Source organism: Agelaius tricolor, unplaced genomic scaffold, assembly GCF_023055355.1.
Source record: "Agelaius tricolor isolate 1412-34295 unplaced genomic scaffold, bAgeTri1.0.p SCAF_6, whole genome shotgun sequence".
In the NCBI taxonomy this organism is placed as follows: Eukaryota; Metazoa; Chordata; class Aves; order Passeriformes; family Icteridae; genus Agelaius; species Agelaius tricolor.
In genome coordinates, this window is record NW_027269266.1 from 53,935,847 (window position 1) to 53,958,335 (window position 22,489).

At 40.1% G+C, this 22,489-nt stretch overlaps 1 protein-coding gene across 1 annotated transcript in view; it reads left to right on the forward strand.

The window, feature by feature from the left end:
• PDE1C (phosphodiesterase 1C) overlaps positions 1 to 22,489 on the forward strand; it is a 280,006-nt gene that overhangs the window by 191,761 nt on the left and 65,756 nt on the right. Inside the window, exons 3-7 of the mRNA XM_071429853.1 lie at positions 7,535 to 7,648; positions 8,479 to 8,661; positions 10,907 to 10,973; positions 14,131 to 14,247; positions 16,029 to 16,169. Of these exons, the coding sequence (XP_071285954.1) occupies positions 7,535 to 7,648; positions 8,479 to 8,661; positions 10,907 to 10,973; positions 14,131 to 14,247; positions 16,029 to 16,169 (622 nt within the window). The remainder of the gene's footprint in view (positions 1 to 7,534; positions 7,649 to 8,478; positions 8,662 to 10,906; positions 10,974 to 14,130; positions 14,248 to 16,028; positions 16,170 to 22,489) is intronic.

Below are 22,489 nucleotides of genomic sequence, written 5' to 3' on the forward strand. Positions count from 1 at the left end.
CTCATGTTGAGTTTTTCATCGCCTGTCACAGCCAAGCCCTTCTTCACAGAACTGCTCTCAATCACTTCTCTGCCCAGCCTATAGATGCTCCTGTGATTGCCCCAACACAGATGTAGGACCTTTCACTTTGCTTTATTGAACTTAATGAGGTTTGCATTGGCCAACCTCTCAAGCCTGTTGAGGTCCTTCTGGATGGCATTATTCCTTCCCTCCGTAATATTGACTGCACTGCCACTTGTGGTGTGCAGAGCTTGGTGTCATTAGTGAACTTGCTGAGGGTGCACCAATCTCACTGTCCATGTTGCCAACAAAGATGTTGAACAGTGTCAGCCCCAACACCAGTTCCTGAGGGACACCACTTGTCACTGGTTTCCATGTGGACAATGAGCCATTACCACACTACTGTTTGGGTGCAGCCATCCAGCTAAGTCTTTGTGCACTGAGTGGTCCATCCATCAAATACATGTCTCTCCTGTTTAGAGACAAGCAAATCATGCAGGACAGTGTTGAGTACTTTGCACAAGTCCAGGTAAACAATGTCAGTTGCTTTGCCCCTATCCACCAACTCTGTAGCCCTGTCATAGAAAGCCATCAAACTTGTCAGGCATGATTTCCCTTTAATAACGCCATGTTGGTTATCACCAGTCATCTCTTTGTTCACCAATGTGGTTTCCAGGAGAATATGCTCCTTGATCTTGCCAGATATGAGACTGAATTGTCTGTAGTTCCTTGGATCTTCCCCTTTTAAAAAATGGAGGTTATATTTCCCTTTTTTTCAGTCTGTCATGGTTTGATACTGGCCAGATGCCAGGAACCTACAAAAGTTTTTTGCTCACTCTCTTCTGCTACAGTTCAGTAGAGGATAGAGGAAATAAAAATTAACAAAGGGCTCATGAGTTGAGATAAGGATTGGAAGAAAAACACTCTAAGTGCAAAACAGGCTCAAATTTAAGGTTATAAGGTAAATTTCTAATTAACACAGTCAGGGGAGGATATAAGAGATCATTCCCCCCAGTTCCCTCCCTCTTTCCCACTGACAGTGCAGAGAGACAGGCTATGGGGTTTTGGTCAGTTTGTTACTTGAGATCTTCTGTTTTCTCAGAGAGAGGAGTCTCTGCTATGCCATGAGGTCCCTCCTACAGGCAAATACTCTTGCAGAAAACTGATGTAGCGTGGGTCACTCGTCCACGGGGTGCAGTCTTCTAAGCTACTCTAGTTTGGAAGCAAGGGTGCTCTCTATCTCTGGAAGCAGGGGCCCTGTCTCTCTATTCACACCTCCCATGGATCACAGCTTTCTCTGACATCCACTCGCTCCAGCATGAGCACTTTTCCCACAGGCTGCAAGTGTATCTCTGCATCTCCCATGGACTTCATGTACTACAAGGGTACAGTTTGTTTAGCCATAGTCCTCACCACAGCCTGCAGTGGAATTTCATCTCCAATGCTTGAAGAACCTCCTCCCCCTCTCTTGTTTTCCACTGAACTTGGTGTCGCCATGTTGTTTTCTCTAACATGTCCTCACTTCCTCCTCGTCTGTGACTGGAAAAAAACCTGCTGCTTGTAAGTACCGTTGGCAACATGTTCCACTAATTCAAAGATCTTGCAAGATCTTGCAGTGCCGAGAGGTCGATCTCATCTAGGTTCTGTGTTGAGGAGTTGTTTATCTGCTGCTTATCTGCTGCTTTGGAGTTATCTTTCTGCTGCTGGCTAGGCGACCCTGCCACCATCGTGTGGGCAGTGGTGGCTGCTGTGGCACTGGTGCTATTTAACGCTTCTCCTCACGTGGGGCACTGGGAAGCCACCAGTGCTGCTCCTGCCCTTCTGCCTGCGACATGGCTGGCTAGGGGCAGCCAGGCAGGCAAGGGTCTCTGGGCCACACCAAGATGGTGGTGGCTGCAGCAGCGCATCACCACTGGCTGTGCCAGGGTGGCCCCTGGTGGCACCTTGCCACGCCTGGAAACAAAAACTGCTTGTGTACTACTTTTATTTTCTTCTTATACACTTTCACAGGGGCGGTAACAACCTCTCTGACTGGGCCAGCAGCATGTCCATCTTCAAAGCTGTTAGGGATTTATCCTTGAAGAATTTTCTGTGAAACTAAAACCTCTATTTTTAGTTTCGAGTATTGCAACATGATCTGGCTTTCTAGGCATGTGAGACACAGTGGAAGCTTCTAGCAGCTTCTCACAGAAACTACCTCTGTAGCACCCTACCCACTACCAAAAACCAGGCTGTGCCAAATCAACACACAGTCATCAAGAATTTCACCTGACTGCCCCAGTTTCTCAAATATGGTGGATAATAGCTTAGTAACTTTGTCTATCCTTAGGACCCATGGATGAATCTCATCAGATCCCATAGACTTGTGCACATTCTGGTTCCTTAGATGGTCTTGAACTTGATTCCCTCCTACAGTGGGCTTAGGCTCTTCACTTTCGCAGTCTTTGCATTTTCCTTTCATGACTTGGGCAGGGTGTCTGGAGTGCTTGCTGTGGAAGACTGAGGCATAAAATTCATTTAGAAACTCAGTCTTCTCCATATTCCAGGCCTATCCAGGTAGCCAGGTCTCCCACTTCCTCCTAGAGAGGGCCCACATTATCCCTAGTCTTTTTTTGTTATCAGGACATCTATAGAAGCTCTTTCTATTGTCTTTGACATCTCTGGCTAGACTTAATTCTAACTGGGCTTTGGCTTGTCTTTGCTTCTACCTTCAGTAAACTTCTTTTTTATCTCTGAGGTCCTCAGCAGCTCCTTATCCATGTATTTGGCATTTTTGCCCCATATTCTCTTGTTAAAATGCATTGTTCCTGAGCTTGGAGGAAGAGATCCTTGAATATTAGCCAGTATTCTTGTGCCACTCTGCTCGCCAGGACTCTACCACAGGGTACTCTACGACACGGGTCCCCAAAGATAACAAAGTCTGCTCTCCTAAGTCCAGGGCAGGTGATCTTATTGTGTATGGTTTTATTATAAGTATAATATATTATCTATTTATTGTATATTAAATATATTTATTGACAGTTTCTTTCAAGTACCTATTTTTAAAGATGCAAATTAAAAATTGTTAGATTTGTGTCTGATGTGTTATAATGGATGTTGTTTTTTTTTTATAAAAGGCAACAGTGGTTTGAAAATGCCTAATTCTGGAAGATATAGTTTGTTGTCTTTGGGTGTCATTGTCAACAAATTCAGTGACTATATTGTGTTTGAACAGTTTCCTTGAAAAACTAATTCACACTAATATCTCAAAAAGAACTAGTCTGCCAACAGGAAGGCATGCTTTAGGAAATACTGATTAGAAGATTGCTGGTTGTGAAAAAAGAATATAGCAGCCTTTCTTTCTCTCCCACATCTGAAATTTATCCTTGTTCAGCTCTCACATTTATTCAGTGGAATTACTCATCTCACCTCATCTTAGCCTTCTGAAGCCACAATGACCACCTAAGATAATCTCCTGGCTCATTTCTTTCACTAGTGGGAGAAGGCACACTTTCCTGAGGAAGTATATGACAGACAGGTGGTTTATCATTGCTATCCACCCCCAGTGACTTCCATTAGCATCTGTGTATCTGATTTCTATAAAAGGTTTGTGCTAGGTGAAGCAGTTGACTTGAATAAAAAAAAAACAAAAACAAAAACAAAACATGACCAATCCTTTTAACTGCTTATATTTCCTCATTCCATTCCCAGTGTTCAGAACCTGAGAATGAGGGAGATGTTTACATATTGGAGGAGTGCACATCCTTTAGAGTTCTCAGTAGTAGGACAGGGAGACAATGATAATTCTCAGGATCTGGCACTGAGGAAGTGCCTAGGCTGCTGTTGTATTGAAAATCATTCGGTAAGCCAAAGTTTGCTAAAGTTTCTGGCGCAGGACTTCCTTCGATAGGCATGAAAGAATTTATAAATGGGAAGTGAAAACCTAAACTATTTGATTTCACTTATAGTTGACTAATGTTGTCAAAAGTTTATCTCAACATTCTTTCATGTTCCACTCAAGGTGAGTTGAAACAAGCTTTTTACCATCCTGCCAAGGCCACTGAACTTATCATCATTGTACTTTCATGCTTCTAATAATAATAAAAATAATTGATTATTTAATTTTTTAAATGTTTGTGTTTTTATTCAAAAGAAGGAGAATATTTTAGGAAACATGAAGAAGGCAAAGCAATTACTTGGGAAATTGCATATAATTCTTTTGGATTAAAATGCCAGTGTAGCAGTACTGTGCGTTTGCTCTTTGCACATGTTTTTATTTCCTCTGAATGTTGTGACTTGCAATTTTTTGTATACAAAAGTAGTGACAGAAGATAGCTATCCAGCCTAATAAAAATTCATTGTGTCACAGGCTACCAGTTACTCTATTTTTAGTTTTGAGTATTGCAACATGACCTGGCTTTCTAGGTGTGTCTTTTTCACAGTGAAAACATTATATACGTATGCAGAGCCTTACATTAAGATGTGGCAGAGTGTGGAATGAATAATACCCAGTGACTGTTGTAAAAAGAGGTGTTGAACTTCTAGGTTACTTCTTGTGTATGCTTTATTTCTCCCGCCAATTCTCTCTTGGAATGGGTTTCAGGGATTTGCTTTGCTGTTGGGGAAGATGAAACAGGAAAGCCTTATAAATATGATTGTCTGGCAAAAGATTTTGAGAATATAGAAACTATAAGCAAGATTGAAATGAAAGCAAGCTTTGAGATACCTTAGTTAGTGAACAATTGGAAGACAATGGTGTGGCTGGCTGAAGGTAATCCCCTTTTGATGAAAAAATACCCTCTGCTTGCAGACAGGTCCAAGGCTCAGAGCAGACCCTACTAGCTTGGCAGAAGGGGTCCAAAGAGTAATTTTTAGGGTTTAAAATGTAACACAGTATGGTAAAGTAATTATTCTTATAGGCTGTATGTAAATGCTGTAAGATTTGTATATTGTACTAGACTGGTTAGTGAGAATTAGAATATTCAACACAGAAGAAGATTTATGGTATTGTAACGAGAACTTCGCTCTCTTACCCCTTTTACTCTCTTATGATTTTGCTCTCTTACCCTTTTATGCTCTTACCCTCTCCCATCCTCTCTACCCCTCTCTTCTCTCAGGCCTGCTCTGAGCTGTGGCTGGCAGCTCCCAGCAGGGCCCTGCACCCACGCTCTTTGCAATAAACCGCAAGTACAATGACCCAGCTTCAGAGATCTCTCGTCTCCATCCGTCCCAACCATCCTACCCCCCAATGCTCCTACACTATGCAAACTGTGGAGACATCTGTCCGCCCAGTTGACTGAAACTACTGCACATGTCCATTACATGAATAACCACCTGTAGTCTGCGCTGGATACTTTTGGGCAGTGTTAAATATCCTGTGTACTTGCTTTACAGTTTTTTTATACCCCAACAGGCAGACAGATACTGTTGAAGGGCATCTGTCAGACCGTCTATGTGCTTAGATAGTCTGCACATGCTCTTTAACTCTGGTATGACTCTCAGAATATCCAATTTATCAAGCTTGTCAATTATAATGAGATGGCAGATGCATGCCTATTTCTATGTAGGAATTCTTTGATATGGTTCACTGCTTCTCAGACTTAGTAAGAATGTCTTACCAGTAATTATGGTGGTTTTCCAGAGGAGAGCGAGGAATGTGCTGAAGATCAGAAGGAAGGGTTTTGTCTTTCAGTTCAGCAGATGCTTATTTTCCAAACTTTTTTGTGTGTATACCGAAGCCAGCTTTTATGCAGTCAGGTCTATTTCTGATAACTATTTTGTTAATTTATAAAGTTTGTTGTTGGTTTTACTTTTTTTTTAAAAAGCTATTTGATCTGGCTCTCAAAGGAATGTTATCACAAATGAGTTGATCTTAGAGTTGGCTGCTAAGATCATTGAGTCCAACCGTTAACCCAGCACTGCCAAGCTCTCACTTAACTGTGTTCCTAAGTGCCACAGGTGAATTTGGTTGAATTTCAAAATTATTTCAGCCACCTTGAAGCAGAATTTTTCAGGTAGTAAATTTTCCTGGATTCTCTTCATTCCATTTAGGATTATTAAAAAAAAAAAAAAAAAACAAACCAAAACACATACATTAAAGGCAAACTATCACCAGGCTCTTATTTAATACAATTGGGGGTAGCTGCTCAATGAATAGAGTAGTGACTCAATGAATCAGCAATAGTTAAAGATAATGGATGGTAAGACAAAGACAGTGTAATTTTTTCACATGATGGTGTGAGGAACAGCAGTACTTCTGTTTTTCCAAATGATTGATGCACATAGTACTTTGCATAATGTTCATTGAAGAATGTTGGTTCCAAGAAGCAATCATTACTCACTGTGCTATTATTGAACAAGAGTTTTGAATGAGTTGCAGCATAAAGCTACTGATTACTTATATCAATTAAGTCACGAAGAACCAAAGGTCATGTTCTTTCTGTAAAATTGACTGCTGTGGGTTGTGTACAGTGTTTCTGGTAGCTAGTTAAGTGGTCATAACTGCAGACTCCCCATACACGGAATGAAGAAACAAGGAGGCATATGAAGCAATGCTTACTAGTCAAATGTGAAAGCAGTGAGTACTGTTTAATATACAGGAGATATATGGTGGCTGCTTGATCTAATGAAAATCATCGCATTTCCTAACCTTGTATAGTATTTCTACAATAGTGTTTCTAAGTATGCTCTAATAGAGTTTTGCATGTGTATGTCAATCATTAGGAATAAGAGTAATTTGTTAACAGATACTATTCAAGAAGTTCCTTCTTATGGCTGAATTGAAATTGTCCTCTCTTAGCTCCTGTGTTAAATTTAAAGTAATTTCTATTTGTCTTATTTCAGTTTTGAGTAGGGAACAGACAGCTGATTAATGGAAGTGATTGTCCTGCCCTGCTCTGCACTGGTATGTCTTCACCTTGAGTACTATGTGCAGTTTGCGCACCACAATATAAGATATAAGAAAGTGTCCATAGGAAAGCCACAAGTATGGTGAAAGATCTGAAGGGGAAGCCTTACAAAGAGTGACTGAGACCACATGATCTGTTCAGACTGGAGAAGAGGAGACTAAGAGGAAACACTGCAGTCTTCAACAATCTCTTGAGGGGAAGTGAAGGGGCAGATACTGATCTCTTCCCTCTCATAACTAGTGACAGGACTCAAGGAGTCTGAGTTCAGAAGCCTTTGGGCAATGCTCTCAGGCATATGTTGTGATTCTTGGGGTGTCCTGTGTAGGGTCAGAGGCTGGACTCAGTGATACTGATGGGTCCCTTCCAACTCATCATATTCTATCATTCTGTGTTTGTATGATTCTGTGATAACCCATGGAATTATGTATATTTACCTGGCATCATTGTAACTGATCTTTGAAAAGTAAATTTTGTTGACTTCATGTATGAACATGAAAAAAACTTCAAAATCTTGTTTTGGAAGTCTCTTGAGACTTCCAAAAGTTCTCACCTGTCAAGGTGTATGCAGGGTCTCATCCTGGGAACTGACACTCACTTTAAACCTATTTTGCTTTATAATAATCAGATTTTTGTTTTCCTTTCTTTAGATTACGGTCTTTGGTAAAGCAATTGGAGAGAGGGGAAGCTTCAGTTGTAGATCTAAAGAAGAATTTGGAATATGCAGCGACTGTTCTTGAGTCAGTATACATTGATGAAACTAGGTGAGCTAACTACAGGCATCAGCACTCATATCTGGCACCAGTTGTAATTTACATCCCAATTGTGAAAGTTGGTTGAGCCAAGATTTATTACTTGTAGACAATATGGTTTTAATCATAAGAATATTGTATTCTGCTTAGAAGAGATCTTCAGTCCTTCATTTAAAAAGTTCTTTAGTTTCCTGGAAAAGGGAAGGAGATCAAAACCAAACATAACTGTAATACACTTTTTCTTAGAGAAATGCTTTCATAGTTATTGCAGCCTGAGTAGACTCAACTATTTCTTCTGAACAATGTTAAATTTTTCACTTGTATGATGTCTTTGAAATTAAAAAAAAGTAACTCATGAACAGAGGTAGACTGGCAAGACATTGCAGAGGAGTTCCCCCCTCTTGGTTACATGCATTTACCCAGTGATTAATGCACTTCTAGAGTCAACACAGATGACCAGAATGGGAGAGGAGAGGACTGTATGTTACCAACTCAGATGCTAGAAATTCCCAGAAATTACCATAAATTATCTTTGAAAGGCAGAAAGTTCAGAAATATGATGAGCTGAAGATGTAAAGATATTAGAGGATCATGTAGTTTTGCTTCAGAAGGCTGATACGCCTTGTTTCTCAGCCTAGTAGCGAGTTCCACAATCTGAAATGTAAGTACGTAAGAGAATAAACAAACAGTTGAAGAGTTGTACTAGTGTGTTTTATTAAGGCTGTTGAATCAAGGACTTTTAACAGCTGCTTTAATTAGAATATATATTAGTTTCTTTTTTAATAATGTTGTAGTACTCTCTAAGGAACTCTGTTTACCCTTCAGTTTCCTCATCCTTCTAGGCGTTTACTGGACACAGAAGATGAACTCAGTGATATCCAGTCTGACTCTGTGCCCTCAGAGGTCCGTGACTGGTTGGCTTCTACCTTCACACGGCAAATGGGGATGATGCTTAAAAGGACTGAGGAAAAACCCCGGTTCAGGAGTATCGTCCATGCAGTGCAAGCTGGGATATTTGTGGAAAGGTGAAGTGTTATGTAATTACTTTATTCTACTATCTACCCAGGTACTGCAGGTTTCACCTACAGTATGTCATGGCACAATGACAGGAGGTGGAGAGGACTACCTTAGGCCAGAAGACCTCAGAGGACTAGTGGAAGACTGCTGAATGAAGAACACTTTAATGTGCTTCTGTTAATGTTTCTACATAGATCTGGGTAACACCTAAAACCATGTGATTTAGTAAAAGACTGCAAACTGAAACAGTACCTAGTCCTCTGTTCTTACTATAGTACAGATGTAATAGCACATGGTATAATTTTGATGGACAATATACACTTCTGCATAGTCCTAGATCAGGAGTGACAGCATTTAAAATTTGGACAGATCAAACTCTCCCTTGCTTCCGTTTACTTCTGTGGTCTAGTATTTCTTATGAAGAAGTTCTAAGACACAGAACAAAGTCCTTTACCATATTATTACTGGAGCTAACCATAGATCAAAACTGATGTGAAAATTCTGGAGCTTAGAGAGGATTTCAAAAAAGCCATTGAGTTCTCTAAGCCTTCCCTCTTGTGATTTACATCACAACCTGTTACTAAAACTGATTTTACTTTTTTAACCCTTTAAAACATTTATTCATTTCAATTTGGACTCCTAATCTTACCTTTTCTTGTCAAGTAACCACTCTTCACTGACCTTCTTTGTTTAAGCCAGGAGGAGGGCTGGCATATGTGAAACTGTCAGCATTCTTTGGACACCCTGAAAGAGAGCAGCTCTCATATCTCTGGTGTAACTTTGTAACAGCAAAATTCAAGTCAGGAGTGGAAGAGCAGAACATCTTTCACTGTTGATCACAATTGCAGTGACAGCCTAACAGCCCTCTGTGCAGGAGGTTATGCGTATCAGACAGTGGACCACAATCCACACATACTCACAGAAGCCTCCTTTGTCATGACTATAGCTAATATTTTTGTCTGTGCACTAAAGTTACTGTACATGTGTTAAGAGTAGCAGCAAACTGTAATAAGACTAAACCTCTAATTTCTCCTTGGGACAGATTTCTCCAAGGTTTGATAGGCTTCTTGTGAATTAACCCTCATTCTATGGGGCATTTGCTCAACAAGGAAGTAAATGCAGAAAGCTGGCTCAGTGGGGTGTTTTCCAGCTGACCTGGATCACTGTGACCCAAAGAAGGAAGTGTTCAGATATAATATGGCACTGGAAGAGGGTTGTGACTCTCCTGAGCTAAGGGAAAGGGATTCTGCCTCAATTGTCTCTTAAGAGAATGCCATGGAGCTTCAGACTAGAGAAAGGAAGGGATAAGAGATTCTGTGATTTGGGAATGGGCAAATATAAGTCTCCAAAGGTGAATGACTTTTTTGAGGTCTGAGTGCAGAATATGACAAAAATGGCAGTGAAGGAAGACTTTGCACAGGATCATTCAGATGGGAGAAGAGAACTTTCCATCATCTCCTTTTAGTCCTACAGTGCTTTAGGGCAAAAAAAAGGTGACCTGTGGAAAGAGCTTCTAGCTCTGACAGAGTTTCTACATTTCCCAAATCCTGTTAAACACAGTGTGTCCTGAAAACAATTTGAAAAACTTGTACATACTTTATAATCTGTTTAAAATATACTTTATAATCAAGTTTAAAATCTGGCACATTACATACTTTGTTTAATATGGTTACAGATGTTGATTATTGCCTTGTTCTTTTTCTCTCACTCCCTGAAACACAGACACATGGCAAACACTGAAAAGGTTTTATACTAATCTTGAAAACACGCAGACAAAAAAAACAGCTGTATCACACTGAAGTTGATTCATTTCATACAAATGATTTCTGAAGTACACTCAGAATTAGCTTGCATGTGGGCCAGCAAGGACTAAGGGAACTGAAAGGTCAGTACAGTTATGTGCAATGGAAAATGGGGAAAATTTTGTTCATTTGAGTGTAGTATTTCCATCTGATGAAGACCTGGTACTGGCAAATTGTTTGTCATGTTCAGCTCAGTAACCAAGCTGTGAGATACTGGGGAGTGTACAATCTCAAATTAAGCTATACAATAAGAATAGTATTGAGAATATTGGGCAAGTTAGGAACAAAATGGAAGGAAAAAAGGTCCATATTCCAATTAGGGTTTTCTATGCTAAACAAGGTCTCCTGTAAACAAGGTCTCCTTGTCTGTTGTTTTATGAGTTTTGTTGATTGTTTGTTTTGTTTCATTTAATTATATTTATGTGTTGCTTTATCTATTTAATCTTGGTAGAATGTACAGGCGTACTTCAAATATGGTCGGCTTGAGCTACCCACCAGCTGTAATTGGAGTGCTAAAGGTAATCCCAATAAAAAGGCGTTGAAGGGGGGTCTGTACAAAGCATAAAAATAATACTGTGATATTTGACATGATAAGGGGAGTCTTAATTCTTGGTCTTTCTTTCTCTCTGACATTCAGTTAGTTCCCATACATTAATCATTTAACTGGCCTAAGGGATTATCCTTTCAATAAAAGAAAGAATGAACTTTAAGACTGTGGTCATTTTCAGGTTGCGAAGGTTGCAATTCTGTTCTAGATTACAGTGATTAAAATGAAGATTTAGAAATCACTCATATTTCACAAGGAAGAAAGAAAATGCAGATGGAGAGAGATGGAGAAGGGAAAGGATCTGTTGCTGTGAGAGAAGGGAATTTCTTGCATTGTTCAGCTTCAGGTCTTCAAAGTGACAATCACTTTATAAAAATGGACCCTTCTTTGAGTTTTGAGGTTTCAGAGAGAAAACAGTCAGAAGTAGTCTGAAAAATAAACAGTGCTTCAATCCATGGGACAATGGCAAAATTCTTGACTTAGGCAGGAATTATCAAGACTACAAACAAGTTGACAACTAGCTGCCTACACAGCAGTTTTGCAGATTACGTGTTGCATGTGGTTCAACCACGTCATGCAATAGTGAAAAAGGTGATATAGTGGAGCAATACAGAGGGATATTAAGTATAAAACTCATTAAGACATCCTGCAGCATTTCTCCACACTGAAAAGATTTGCAGTTAAGCTATCCTTTTCATTTTGAATAGTAGAACTTATCAAAAGATGTGGTGGAATTGCAAGAAGAATGATCAAACATGCCCTTCCTATACAGAATCAAAGTATCCACCGGCACCTTTTTCCAACTGCATATTGACTAGTGCTAGCTTCACTTGCTTCACTCCTGAAAGGGGATATAAATTCTTTGTTCTTTTGCAACTACAGTCTATAGCATCTTATGAGAGAAGATATCTATAATGGTACCTCTTCTCCTGAGTTCCTCCACAGTAACAAGACAGTTGAAGAATCATCATCTACTCTCAACCTACTTAAGCTTTATAGAATTCCTCCATTTTTTCTATGTTTTCAAATGATTAGATTGTAAAAAGTGATCATGTTAGAATAAGTTAAAACAAACCAATAACAACAAAGGCATAATTTTCCCCAGAGTGAAGTAGCATCTACCTGGTCACTGTGCACTCTAGAATATATTTTTTTTTCCAAAACTGTTTTGAGAACATGTCTTTGCTTGGATATTTTTGGAGCTGGTAATGGATTTGGTTGAAATGGGAGTGACTTTGAAGAAAGCAAAACAGTCTCCCTAGCAAAGTAGTCACAGCACCAAGCCTGATGGAGTTCAAGAAGCATTTGTATGATGCTCTCAGGCACATGGTGTAACTCTTGGGGATGTCCTGTGAAGGACTAGGAGGTGGACTTGATGATCCTTGTGGGTCCTTCCCAACTCAGCATATTCTAGGATTCTGTGAAGTCTTCTGTGTTAAAAACCATATTTCATCTGAAATTTCTCAGTCCCATTTCCTCCATTGAAAATGGTGTATTTTGTTGCTTGCTTCAGTCCAGTAAGGTCAATTAAAAAACGCTTACAGTGACCTGACTGCTCAGTGTGCTCTGTAAAATGACCTGATGATTTAAGCATGTAAAAGGGTGTAGGAGTGTACCCCACACACACATCTTCAGCTATTCTGGATTGCCATAATCAACATTCCCCTCAGAGTCATGCTAATAATGACAAGGATTGAGATGAAATGAAGTCAAAACAAGCTTATTTTTTAACTACAAATTCTCATTTTTGCTGCTGTCGTCAAGACGACATCTGCACTAAATAACTCAAAGCTGTGGAATCACAGCTTTGCAACAGAGGTTGGTTTTAAAAAGAATGAAATACTGCAATTTCTACCAAAAAATGAAGGCTCTAGCAGCACAAGTTCTAGATGTATAATCTGTCCCATTTTTTCAGTGGATGAGAAGTTAGGCTTTTTTTTAATTTAGTGCACAGCATCCCTCTCTCTTTATATATATTTTATACTAATTTTTCTACTGCAGTAATCTGTTGCCTTTCTGTGTGACATGGCTGTGAGATAAAAGATTGGTTGCCATAAAAGGACAATCAGCCTTGTCTTTCATTTGAATAGTGGTTATACAAACCATTCATAGAGACACATTTACAGAGTACGCTGTGGTGATCTGCTGTTCATCAGTCTAGTGCTAGAGACAGAACTTCACTGTCTAACATTAATTACTGCTGAAGAAGTTACATGGTTTAGAATTGAATTTTTCAGCCTTTTTGATGCCCATGCCATGACAGGAATATTTTCTAGGCTAGCAAATATACAGGTAATGAACACAGAACCTGTAGTCACTTACAATGTCTGCAGTATAGACTTCTGCTTATCTGTGGCTACAAAAATGTTGTGCCTTCCAATAAGGTTGAGCAGAATAACATCTATCCCTGAATTTGCTTGTTGACTTATATATCAAGTCCCCAAAGGTTAAGAAGAGACAGAAACCTAGGAAACTGAGCATTTAGAAAGAATTAGTGTTTCTCTTCATCTCTTGCTAGATAATGAATGCTGTCACCTCCCACAGCCTTCCCTAACATTTGAGATTCACATTCAAACTTCTGCAAGAAGATTAGACCTTAAAGTTTAGATGTAGGAGCTGAGAAGTGAACTTCCCCTCCTGGATCTCTTGACTGACCAGCCTGAAACACTAGTAGGTAATTTAAAGCTGACTGTAACTTTCCCAACTGGAATTTGATATTTATTCTTCTGTTATAAAGATTAGAATTTTATATAATTGTTAGCACTTAGTGTACCACATCAGCCCAAATAGGACCATCTTCATGTCTCAGGTACTAAAACAAATAAGGATTTTTACATTTTAGGATTCATCTTTTGGCAATTAAATTCCAGTGTAGAGAACTGCTGTGTTTAGAATAAAAAAACAGCATATGTGTTCTTAATGGAAGCTTCTTAAACATAAATCACACAGCACAAATAAGTATACTGATACATATTCATTGGTTAAATGGATTATGAAGAATTTATTGAAAAATAATGACACCTTTACATCACTACTGGAATTCTCAAATTGTGAGAGAAAGTGAAGAAATGGAATGATATGGTAAAAATGATAACCATATTAACTGTCTTTTCTACCTCCTCTTGCAGAATGTAGACAAATGGTCCTTTGATGTATTTGCGCTAAATGATGCCAGTGGGGATCATGCACTGAAATTCATTTTCTATGAACTTCTCACACGCTATGATCTGATCAATCGTTTCAAGGTCAGTAGTTAGAAGATGGCTATCTTTTTTCAACTTCCCTCTCATCCTGCTTTTTTCAATTAAAAATGCAATTTTAGTGATCTTTGAAGAATTTGTGAACATTGCACTTTCCCTAATAAGCAAAAACAGATGTGATTTAAATAGTACTGTCAATTGCAATGACATGCCATGAACTAGGTGGGGTTCTAAATGAAATTCATCTGAAATACTGCATTTGGTCCTCTGAGAATGATGGTGTCATTTTCCTGAGCTTCATAGGCTCAGGAAGAGAGAACAAAAGAGAACAGGAGAGTATGAAAGCAAATTCAAATTCATTCCAATTAGGTTGGCCAGCAGGTGAAAGTAGGTGATTCTACTCCCAACTCTACTCTTATAAGACCCCATTTGGAGTACTGCATCCAGATCATTCAGATCTGGAGTTCTCAGCACAGGAAAGACATGGACTGTTGGAGCCATTGTAGAGGAGGGCCACAGAAATTATCAGAGGGCTGGAGCACCTTTCCTGTGAGGAACGGCCAACAGGGTCAATGTTTTTAAGCCTGGAGAAGAGAAGGTTCTGTGGATTGTTTATTGCAGCCTTCTGGTACTTGTAGGGGATGTATAAGAAAAATGGAAGAAACCTTTATAGCAGGGCCTGTTGCAACAGGACAAGGGCTAATGATTTTAAACTAAAAGTGGATAGATTTAAACTAGATATAAGGGAACATGTCCCTGTTCATTGCAGGGCTGGTTGACTAGGTGACTTTTCAAAGTCCCTTCCAGCCCAAACTATTCTATAATTTTGTAATTGTTACAGAGGTTTCCTCCAACTTTGAAGAGGAAATATTGCCATGCAGTTCTTGACCACTGTCCCCACGCAGATACTCTGTCATCCCTTCCACTGTTGACATTTCCATTTCTGAGGGGTTCCCAACTCACTTTGACTGGAAAGAGTTTACAGATGCCTAGATTTTTCAGGAACTGCCTATGCCTGATGAGACATCAAGATGTCTGCTTAGAACTGCATCCTCTGCTTAAATGTACCTAAGAGAAGAAGAGCAGTGATCTTTTATATTGAAACCTTAGTGTTTAATATATTTGCTGTCTGAGCAGAGGAAACTGGAGAACCCATATTGTCAGTAACATATGTTACCACCTGCATAGTCTCCTTTCTAGAAATCCCCTGAATTGCATTTTGTCAGATAATTGCAGTTACTCTTGAAGGCAGAAAAACATGGCAATCCCATTGGATGGGCAGGCTAGATTTTGCTCTGAAAACCCAGAGGTCTGATAAATTATATTCCTCTTAGACTATCTAGGATTTGCTATATCATGTGTTTCATTAGAAAATTTTAAATGTGAATAGTAAAGCAGAGATATATTCCAGTTGATCATGAAGGTAACAGGCAGTTGCTTGCAATCTATTTGGAAATATTTCTCCATGGCAATCAATCCAGCGGTTGCTGTTACTTTTCATACTCTGTCTGCTCCAGACAACATTTCATAGTATATATGTTTTGTGTATTTATTTGTGAGAAGGAGTCACATGTAATGTAATTATGGATGGGAAAACCAATTTGAAGTAGTAACCTGAATTCACTCTCTCTCTTGAATGACTATTTCAAATGTTCTAGCATTTTGTTTGTTTGTGAAGTGGCTCTTTGAGAACCTATTATCAAAATACTCCTGTCTGGATGCTAGCCATTAAAGGTGGGAGTTTTTGTGGGTATTTGTTTGGTGATGCTTTTTTGTTAGGTTTTTTTTTTTTTTCCCTTTCTTTAATTCTGTGCTGCTTTACTTAGATTCCCATATCTGCCTTGGTGTCTTTTGTGGAAGCTCTGGAGGCTGGCTACAGTAAGCACAAAAATCCTTATCACAACCTAATGCATGCTGCAGATGTCTCACAGACAGTCCATTACCTCCTTTTCAAGACAGGCACTGTGGTAAGTAAAAGACTTGGCATCCTGAATATATAGTGAGTTTACAAGAGTTTCTGGTTATTAATTGAGATAATGCACAGTGGAAGCTGTCTACACTGTAGACATACTTAATTCGATATGGCTGGACTAATAAAGGTAAAGACTTTGGATTATTTAGGAACAGAGGGTAAAGGAAGTTGTTGATAACTCTTTTAACAGTTATGTTAGGATGAATGACAGAATGAATGAGAAACCCAAGCTTGGTTTTTCACCCTGCCACAGATCTTCTGTGTGAATTTGCCAACACACATTTACTGGAATTCATTTCACCTAATATGAAGAATTCTATTGTCTAAGCTTTCTTTTTAACTTAAGGTAGGGACAGAGTACATCCAAGTGATAATTCATTCCACTTATCTGAGCATAATAAGTGCTAGGATCTGGAAATGCTGGAAATGCTGACCTCAATCCACTTCTCTACAGCAAAAATATCTGGATTGGCTTGCACAGAAACCTACAGACAGCTGAAGTCTGACAACAATGACAGGAATGAACAAGGGCATAAAAAAAAACTTAGTTCCCACAGTGGGTCCCAAGACAAACAACAGAAATACATTTGAGGATGGACTAGAGGAGTTGAAGGAAGATAGATTCCAGAGTGAAGTGATTCCACTGCAGTTTGGATTTAGCTGGAGGCTCAGAAAGTTGCTGGCCCACATGGTTGGGGAGAGAATAAATAGCAGGGAAAGTTCAAAGAATACTTATGTATTCATTCCATTCTTCTTTCTCCTGGCTACTGCTGCAGCCAGAAAAAAGAATGAAATTGCATTTAGTCTGATTATGTGGAGCAGATCTTTTCCCCATATTATTTGCCTCACTTTTTTCCATGCATCTAATTTGCCCTTGCTCTTGCACTGGCAGAAGTGTAGAGGCAAAAGTGACCAGTTATCTCCTGTTATACCAGGGCCATTCAGTGATTGTTCTGTTTGCGGCTGGTACTTGAATACATATAATTCTGTTCTATTGCATTTCATTTCTCTGAAGTCCTTTCACTAAGCAGTGTGCAGTTCCAGGGTCATGGAGTCTTTGTATTGCAGAGCAGACACATGAACCCAGGTCAGCAGATGTTGAGGCTCTTGCTGCAGCTCAGGCCTTCTTGAACACTCCCCAGTTGTTACAAACTCTGTATCTGGAACTGTTGAAAAAAAGGGTAAGGAAAAACCAAGTGCCTCAGTCTAACCAAATTCTAACACTTTCTCATGCAATGAACACCTTTGATCAACTAAAAAATCACTATAAAAATTGTCTGTCAGCAACGCTTGTGGTGATATTTGTTTGCTGATGATACCCTTTTCTGTGCAGCTCAATAACAAACCCAAAATACTGGCACCAGTGTCTGCTGGGTGATGGAGTATAAGAGAGAGAGGTACTAGCTAACAAGGCATAGTGCAGCACTTGCTATGTCTTTTAGGCAAGTTTCAACCACTGTAGAGTTGCTAACACTTGGGAACTGTTTTGTGCATGTGATCTGTATTTCCGCAGTTCTTTGGTTGCCGCTAAGATGTTGCTTTCAATTCTGAAGCCAGAACTGGATGTTCTTCCTTGAGGAGTTACATGCTCCACAGCCTCCTGTTAACATCACAAGTTTCCTGTGTTGAATGTAGATTACACTTGTGAATTGCAGTCACACAGTAGTTAAAGCAGTAAATGCTGCTATTTATCCGAAACAGATTTGCAAGGACTTAGGTGCTATCTGTCCCAAGAGGTGATTCAAACAGGCTGATGATGGAAGTTGTGTCACTTGCTTCTGATTGTGCCTGAAGTAGAAAGCACTTTGGTCAGAATTGCAGCTAATACAGTTACATACTCAAAACCGCCTGTGAGATACTAAATTGGTCACTGTTGCTTTTAGGACATTAGTTACTGAAAACGCACTGCAAGCTGTAGTCAGTCGGAACAGGTGCAATGTTGAGTAATGTGAATTGTATTCTAGTGGTATTCCTCTAGAATTGTATTCTAGAGGAAATGGATTCACTTTTTCACCCCAAAACAATGGAAGAACGGCAGTTTTCATGCTCCAAAAGACTACTGGATTACAACAGTTGCCCAAATATAGTTGACCTCCATCCTATGCATGTTCAGAACTATCTTTTTTTCCATCTTGCTGCTTCTTGATGTGTTAGTCATTTAGCAACAACTCAGATGTGAGTGAACGACTACTATTTCATTCTAGCCTGTGATGCACCAGTGCTGAATGGGATTTCCTATGCTGCCTCTGAGTGCAATAAAGCAAGGAAAGTGTTAAAAGAGAGACAAACAGAAGGACATGAAAATACATGAGTAAGTGATGGAGAAATGCAGACTTTTTTCCTCTGAGAGAGAGAATGCTGCAGACTAAAAAGACATAAAAAACCAAACCCAAAAGAACCCCCCCAAAACCAAACTAAACCAACCTCTGTTTCAGAGGAAAAGATGACCTGAAATCATAGAATAAACCAGATTGGAAAAGACCTTTGAGATCATTGAGTCCAACCTATGACCTAACGCTACCTTATCAATGAGACCATGGCACTAAGTGCTACGTCCAGTCTTTTCTTAACCACCTTCAGGGATGGTGACTCCAACACCTCCTTTGGCAGCCCATTGTAATCCCCAATCACTCTTTCTGTGGAGAACTTTTTCCTAATGTCCAGCCTACACCTCCACTGGTGCAGCTTAAACTGCTCTTGTCCTGCAGCTAGGTGCCTCAGAGAAGATGTCAACTGCCACCTGCCTACTACCTTTGAGAGAGTTGTAGAGATGTAGAGAGTGATAAGGTCTCTCCCCGAGCCTCCTTTCCTCCAGGCTTAACAACCCCAGCTCCCTCAACTGCCCCTCATAGGATGTGTACTCCAGATCCTTCACCAGTCTTGTTACATTTCTCTGGACATGCTCCAGCATCTGAACATCTTTCCTAAATTGAGAGGCCCAGAACTGGACACAGTACTCAAGGTGTGGCCTCACCAGTCCTCAGTACAGAGAAAGAATCACTTCCCTCATCCTGCTGGACACACTATTCCTGATCCAGGGCAGGATGCCACCAGCCTTCTTGGCCATGTGGGCACACTGCTGCCTCATGTTCAGGCTGCTGCCAATCAGTACCCCCAAGGTCCCTTTCTGCCTGGCCACTGTCCAGTCACCCTGTTCCCAGCCTGTAGTTCTGCAGGGGGTGGTTGTGACCAAAGTGCAGGATCTGACATTTGGTCTTGTTAAACTTATTGTTGGATTCATCCCATCAATCCAGCCCATCAATCCAGCCCATCAATCCAGCCCATCAATCCAGCCCATGCACGTTGATCTGCAGAGCTCTCCTACTCTCCAGCAGATTGATATTCACAACCAATTTGGTGTCATCTGCAAATTTGCTAATGGTAGACTCGATCCCTTCATCCAGATCATCAGTAAAGATCTTAAACAGGACTGGGCCCATACACAGATCCCTGGGGGACACCGCTAGTGATGGGCCACCAGCTGGAGACAGCACCATTCATCACCACTCTCTGGGCCTGGCCATTCAGCCAGTTCTTAACCCAGCAAAGAGTGCACCTGTCCAAGCCATGGGCTGTCAGCTTTTCCAGGATTATTCCGTGGGAGATGGTGTCAAAGACTTTGCTGAAGTCCAGGTAGACAACATCCACAGCCTTTCCCACATCTACCAGGTGGGTCACCTGGTCATAAAAGGAGATCAGGTTGGTTAGTCATGGCTGGCTCCTCCTAAATCCATGCTGGCTGGGTCTGAATCCCTAGGCCATCCTGTAAGTGCCATGTGGTCACACTCAAGATGAACTGGTGCATAACGTTGATGGGCACTGAGGTCCAGCTGACAGGCCTGCAGTTCCCTGGATCCTCCTTTTGGCCCTTCTTATGGATGGGCATCACACTGGCCAGCTTCCACTCATCTGGGACCTCCCTGGTTAGCCAGGACTGATGATAAATGATGGAGTGCAACTTGATGAGCTCTTCTGCCAGCTCCCTCATCACTCAGGATGGATCCCACCTGGTCGTATAGACTGGTGAGAATGGAGGTGGCTCCTCAGGTCACTAACAGCTTCATTGTGGATTTCAGGGGATCTGTTCTTCTCTGTGTCCCTGTCTCCTAGCTCAGGAGACTGGTTGTCCTGAGGATGACCTGTCTTATTGGTGAAGACTAAGGCAAAGAAGGTGTTAAGTACCTTAGCTTTCCTCACCTTTGGTAACTGTATTCCCCACCATGTCCAATAAAGAACAGAAGTTTTCCTTGCCCCCCTGCTTTTGCCATTAATGTATTTATAAAAACATTTTTTATTATCCTTTACAGAAGTGTATCTCTGTAATATGCATAAATATGTGCAGTGGTAAGAGAATGTACACGTCCCAGACTTCCATCTAGAAAATAGGAACTGGAGTGTGTGCTTGCAAGCTAGTGTGTATATGCTTGCACTGCAGCCAGTGCCTGAACTGAGGCCATTGCTGCAATTAGCTACATAGACAGTAGTCCATGCAAAGCAGTATGATGGAGTTATGGTCCAGAGGAGTGTCTTCTGCTTCTCAGGAATATTCCCAAGTACTAATCATTCCCACACCGAAATCATATCTGTAATTTGGTTTAGGATCAAATATAGCAGAATAGGAAACCACTCCACAAACCTGCAGCACTGTGACATTTCAGCTTTGCTTCTCTTGTTTGAAAGCTTTTTTAAACTTAGATTTTAGGGTTTTTTCTTTCTTCTTTGTTTTCACCTCACCTTCCTTAAACTATACAACCAATCTCAAAGTGCATAGATTAACGTAGTTTGAAAATGAGAAGTTATCAGTCCTAATGTCCTGCTGACAGCAGGGCTAGCCTCTTACGTACATACTCACATACAATAAAGAAACATAGGATACATTTTCCTCTTCCCAGGATTTGCTCACATAACTATCTTACCATTACTGTAGCATGTATAGTTCTTTAGTTCATCACTTCTACAGTATTTATGTAAGTAACTTGGACATGTTGGAACACAAGATTTTGGTTTCAGAAGTATGTTAGGGCCATTGGTTTAATTCTTCACCAATGGGATGAAGATCATGTTTAAAAAGTTATATACAAAAATAAGAAAAAAACCCCTCATTTTTCTTGCTAATCTTTCTAGTTAATTGTAATGTGGAAAATTGCTTTTTTCATATTTAAATAGTTCATAGAGTTAAAATTTGTGCTAGTCTTAAAAGTAAGAAACATGTTTCTGTTTTGTCTTCACATGGTTCATTTGCCTTTGTCATGCTCCCTGTTATTTATGAACTCTCTGAAGAGTTTTGTTTCATCTCTCATTTTTTAAAAAAATTATTTTCAATTAAATCTTCTTTCCCTCTCCTTTCACAAAATTTCATTAGCTTTCCTGTTATTTTTTCCCTCAGGATGATGCTTTGGAGTTAGTTTGTTATACATTACCGTAAGAACTACAAGAATTTTGGCTCTCTCATAGACAAAATGCTGGAAGAGAATTTGGAATTAATCTGATGTTTATCTGTCCTGCTTTAGGGCAAATTTGGGAGAAAACCTCCAAAGGGGTTTTTTCTAGAAAAGAAGAAGTGGCCCCTCCCCTAGCCAGTCTGGGAAAAGATTCCCTTGGAGAAAAGTGGAAAAAAATGTTTCTTTAACAGGCAAAGCATTCACCAGCACAAAAAAAAAAAAAAAAAAAAGAACAGTATTAAACAATGAAACCTCTCACCACTCCAAAGAGATAATAAACTCAGAAAGTCCCCTTCATGGGTTGTAGCTCAGCTTACTCAGTCTCCTATCAGTCTCTCCTGTGCTGGAAATGCCACTGCACAAGTCTGGCCCAGTGGGCCACAGGTGCAAGCTGCCAGTGCTCTTCTGGGTTTTCAATCCAGAGCAGATTTATACAGTCCCAAGAAAAGAAAAAAAAACCCCCCACATCCGTCCACAGACAACACAGTCCAGGAGCAGGAATGTGGAGGAGTGAGAGCATTGTTTGAAAACAAACTGCGCTTCTCTCCCCCCTCCCCTTTGGACTCAGAACCAGTCTTAAAGTCTTAAAACTTATTTCTGGCCGAGACAGACAAATGGGGATACAATTCAGCATCATAAAGTCACCCCATGATATTATCTCATAGCAGATTGGCATACAAGCATGATTTGCAGGAACAGCTTCCAAGAGCTGACACACTTTTTGCTCATTTCATTCCTTCCTTTATTAAACTCTGTTGTTCAGCTCTGATTATTACTTTCTTTGGTATTGTTTTCTGATTAATCTTTATTACTGCTTGGAAATACCACAATTTCTTTTTTAACCTAGACGATGGTGGGAAAATTGTAAAGCTTA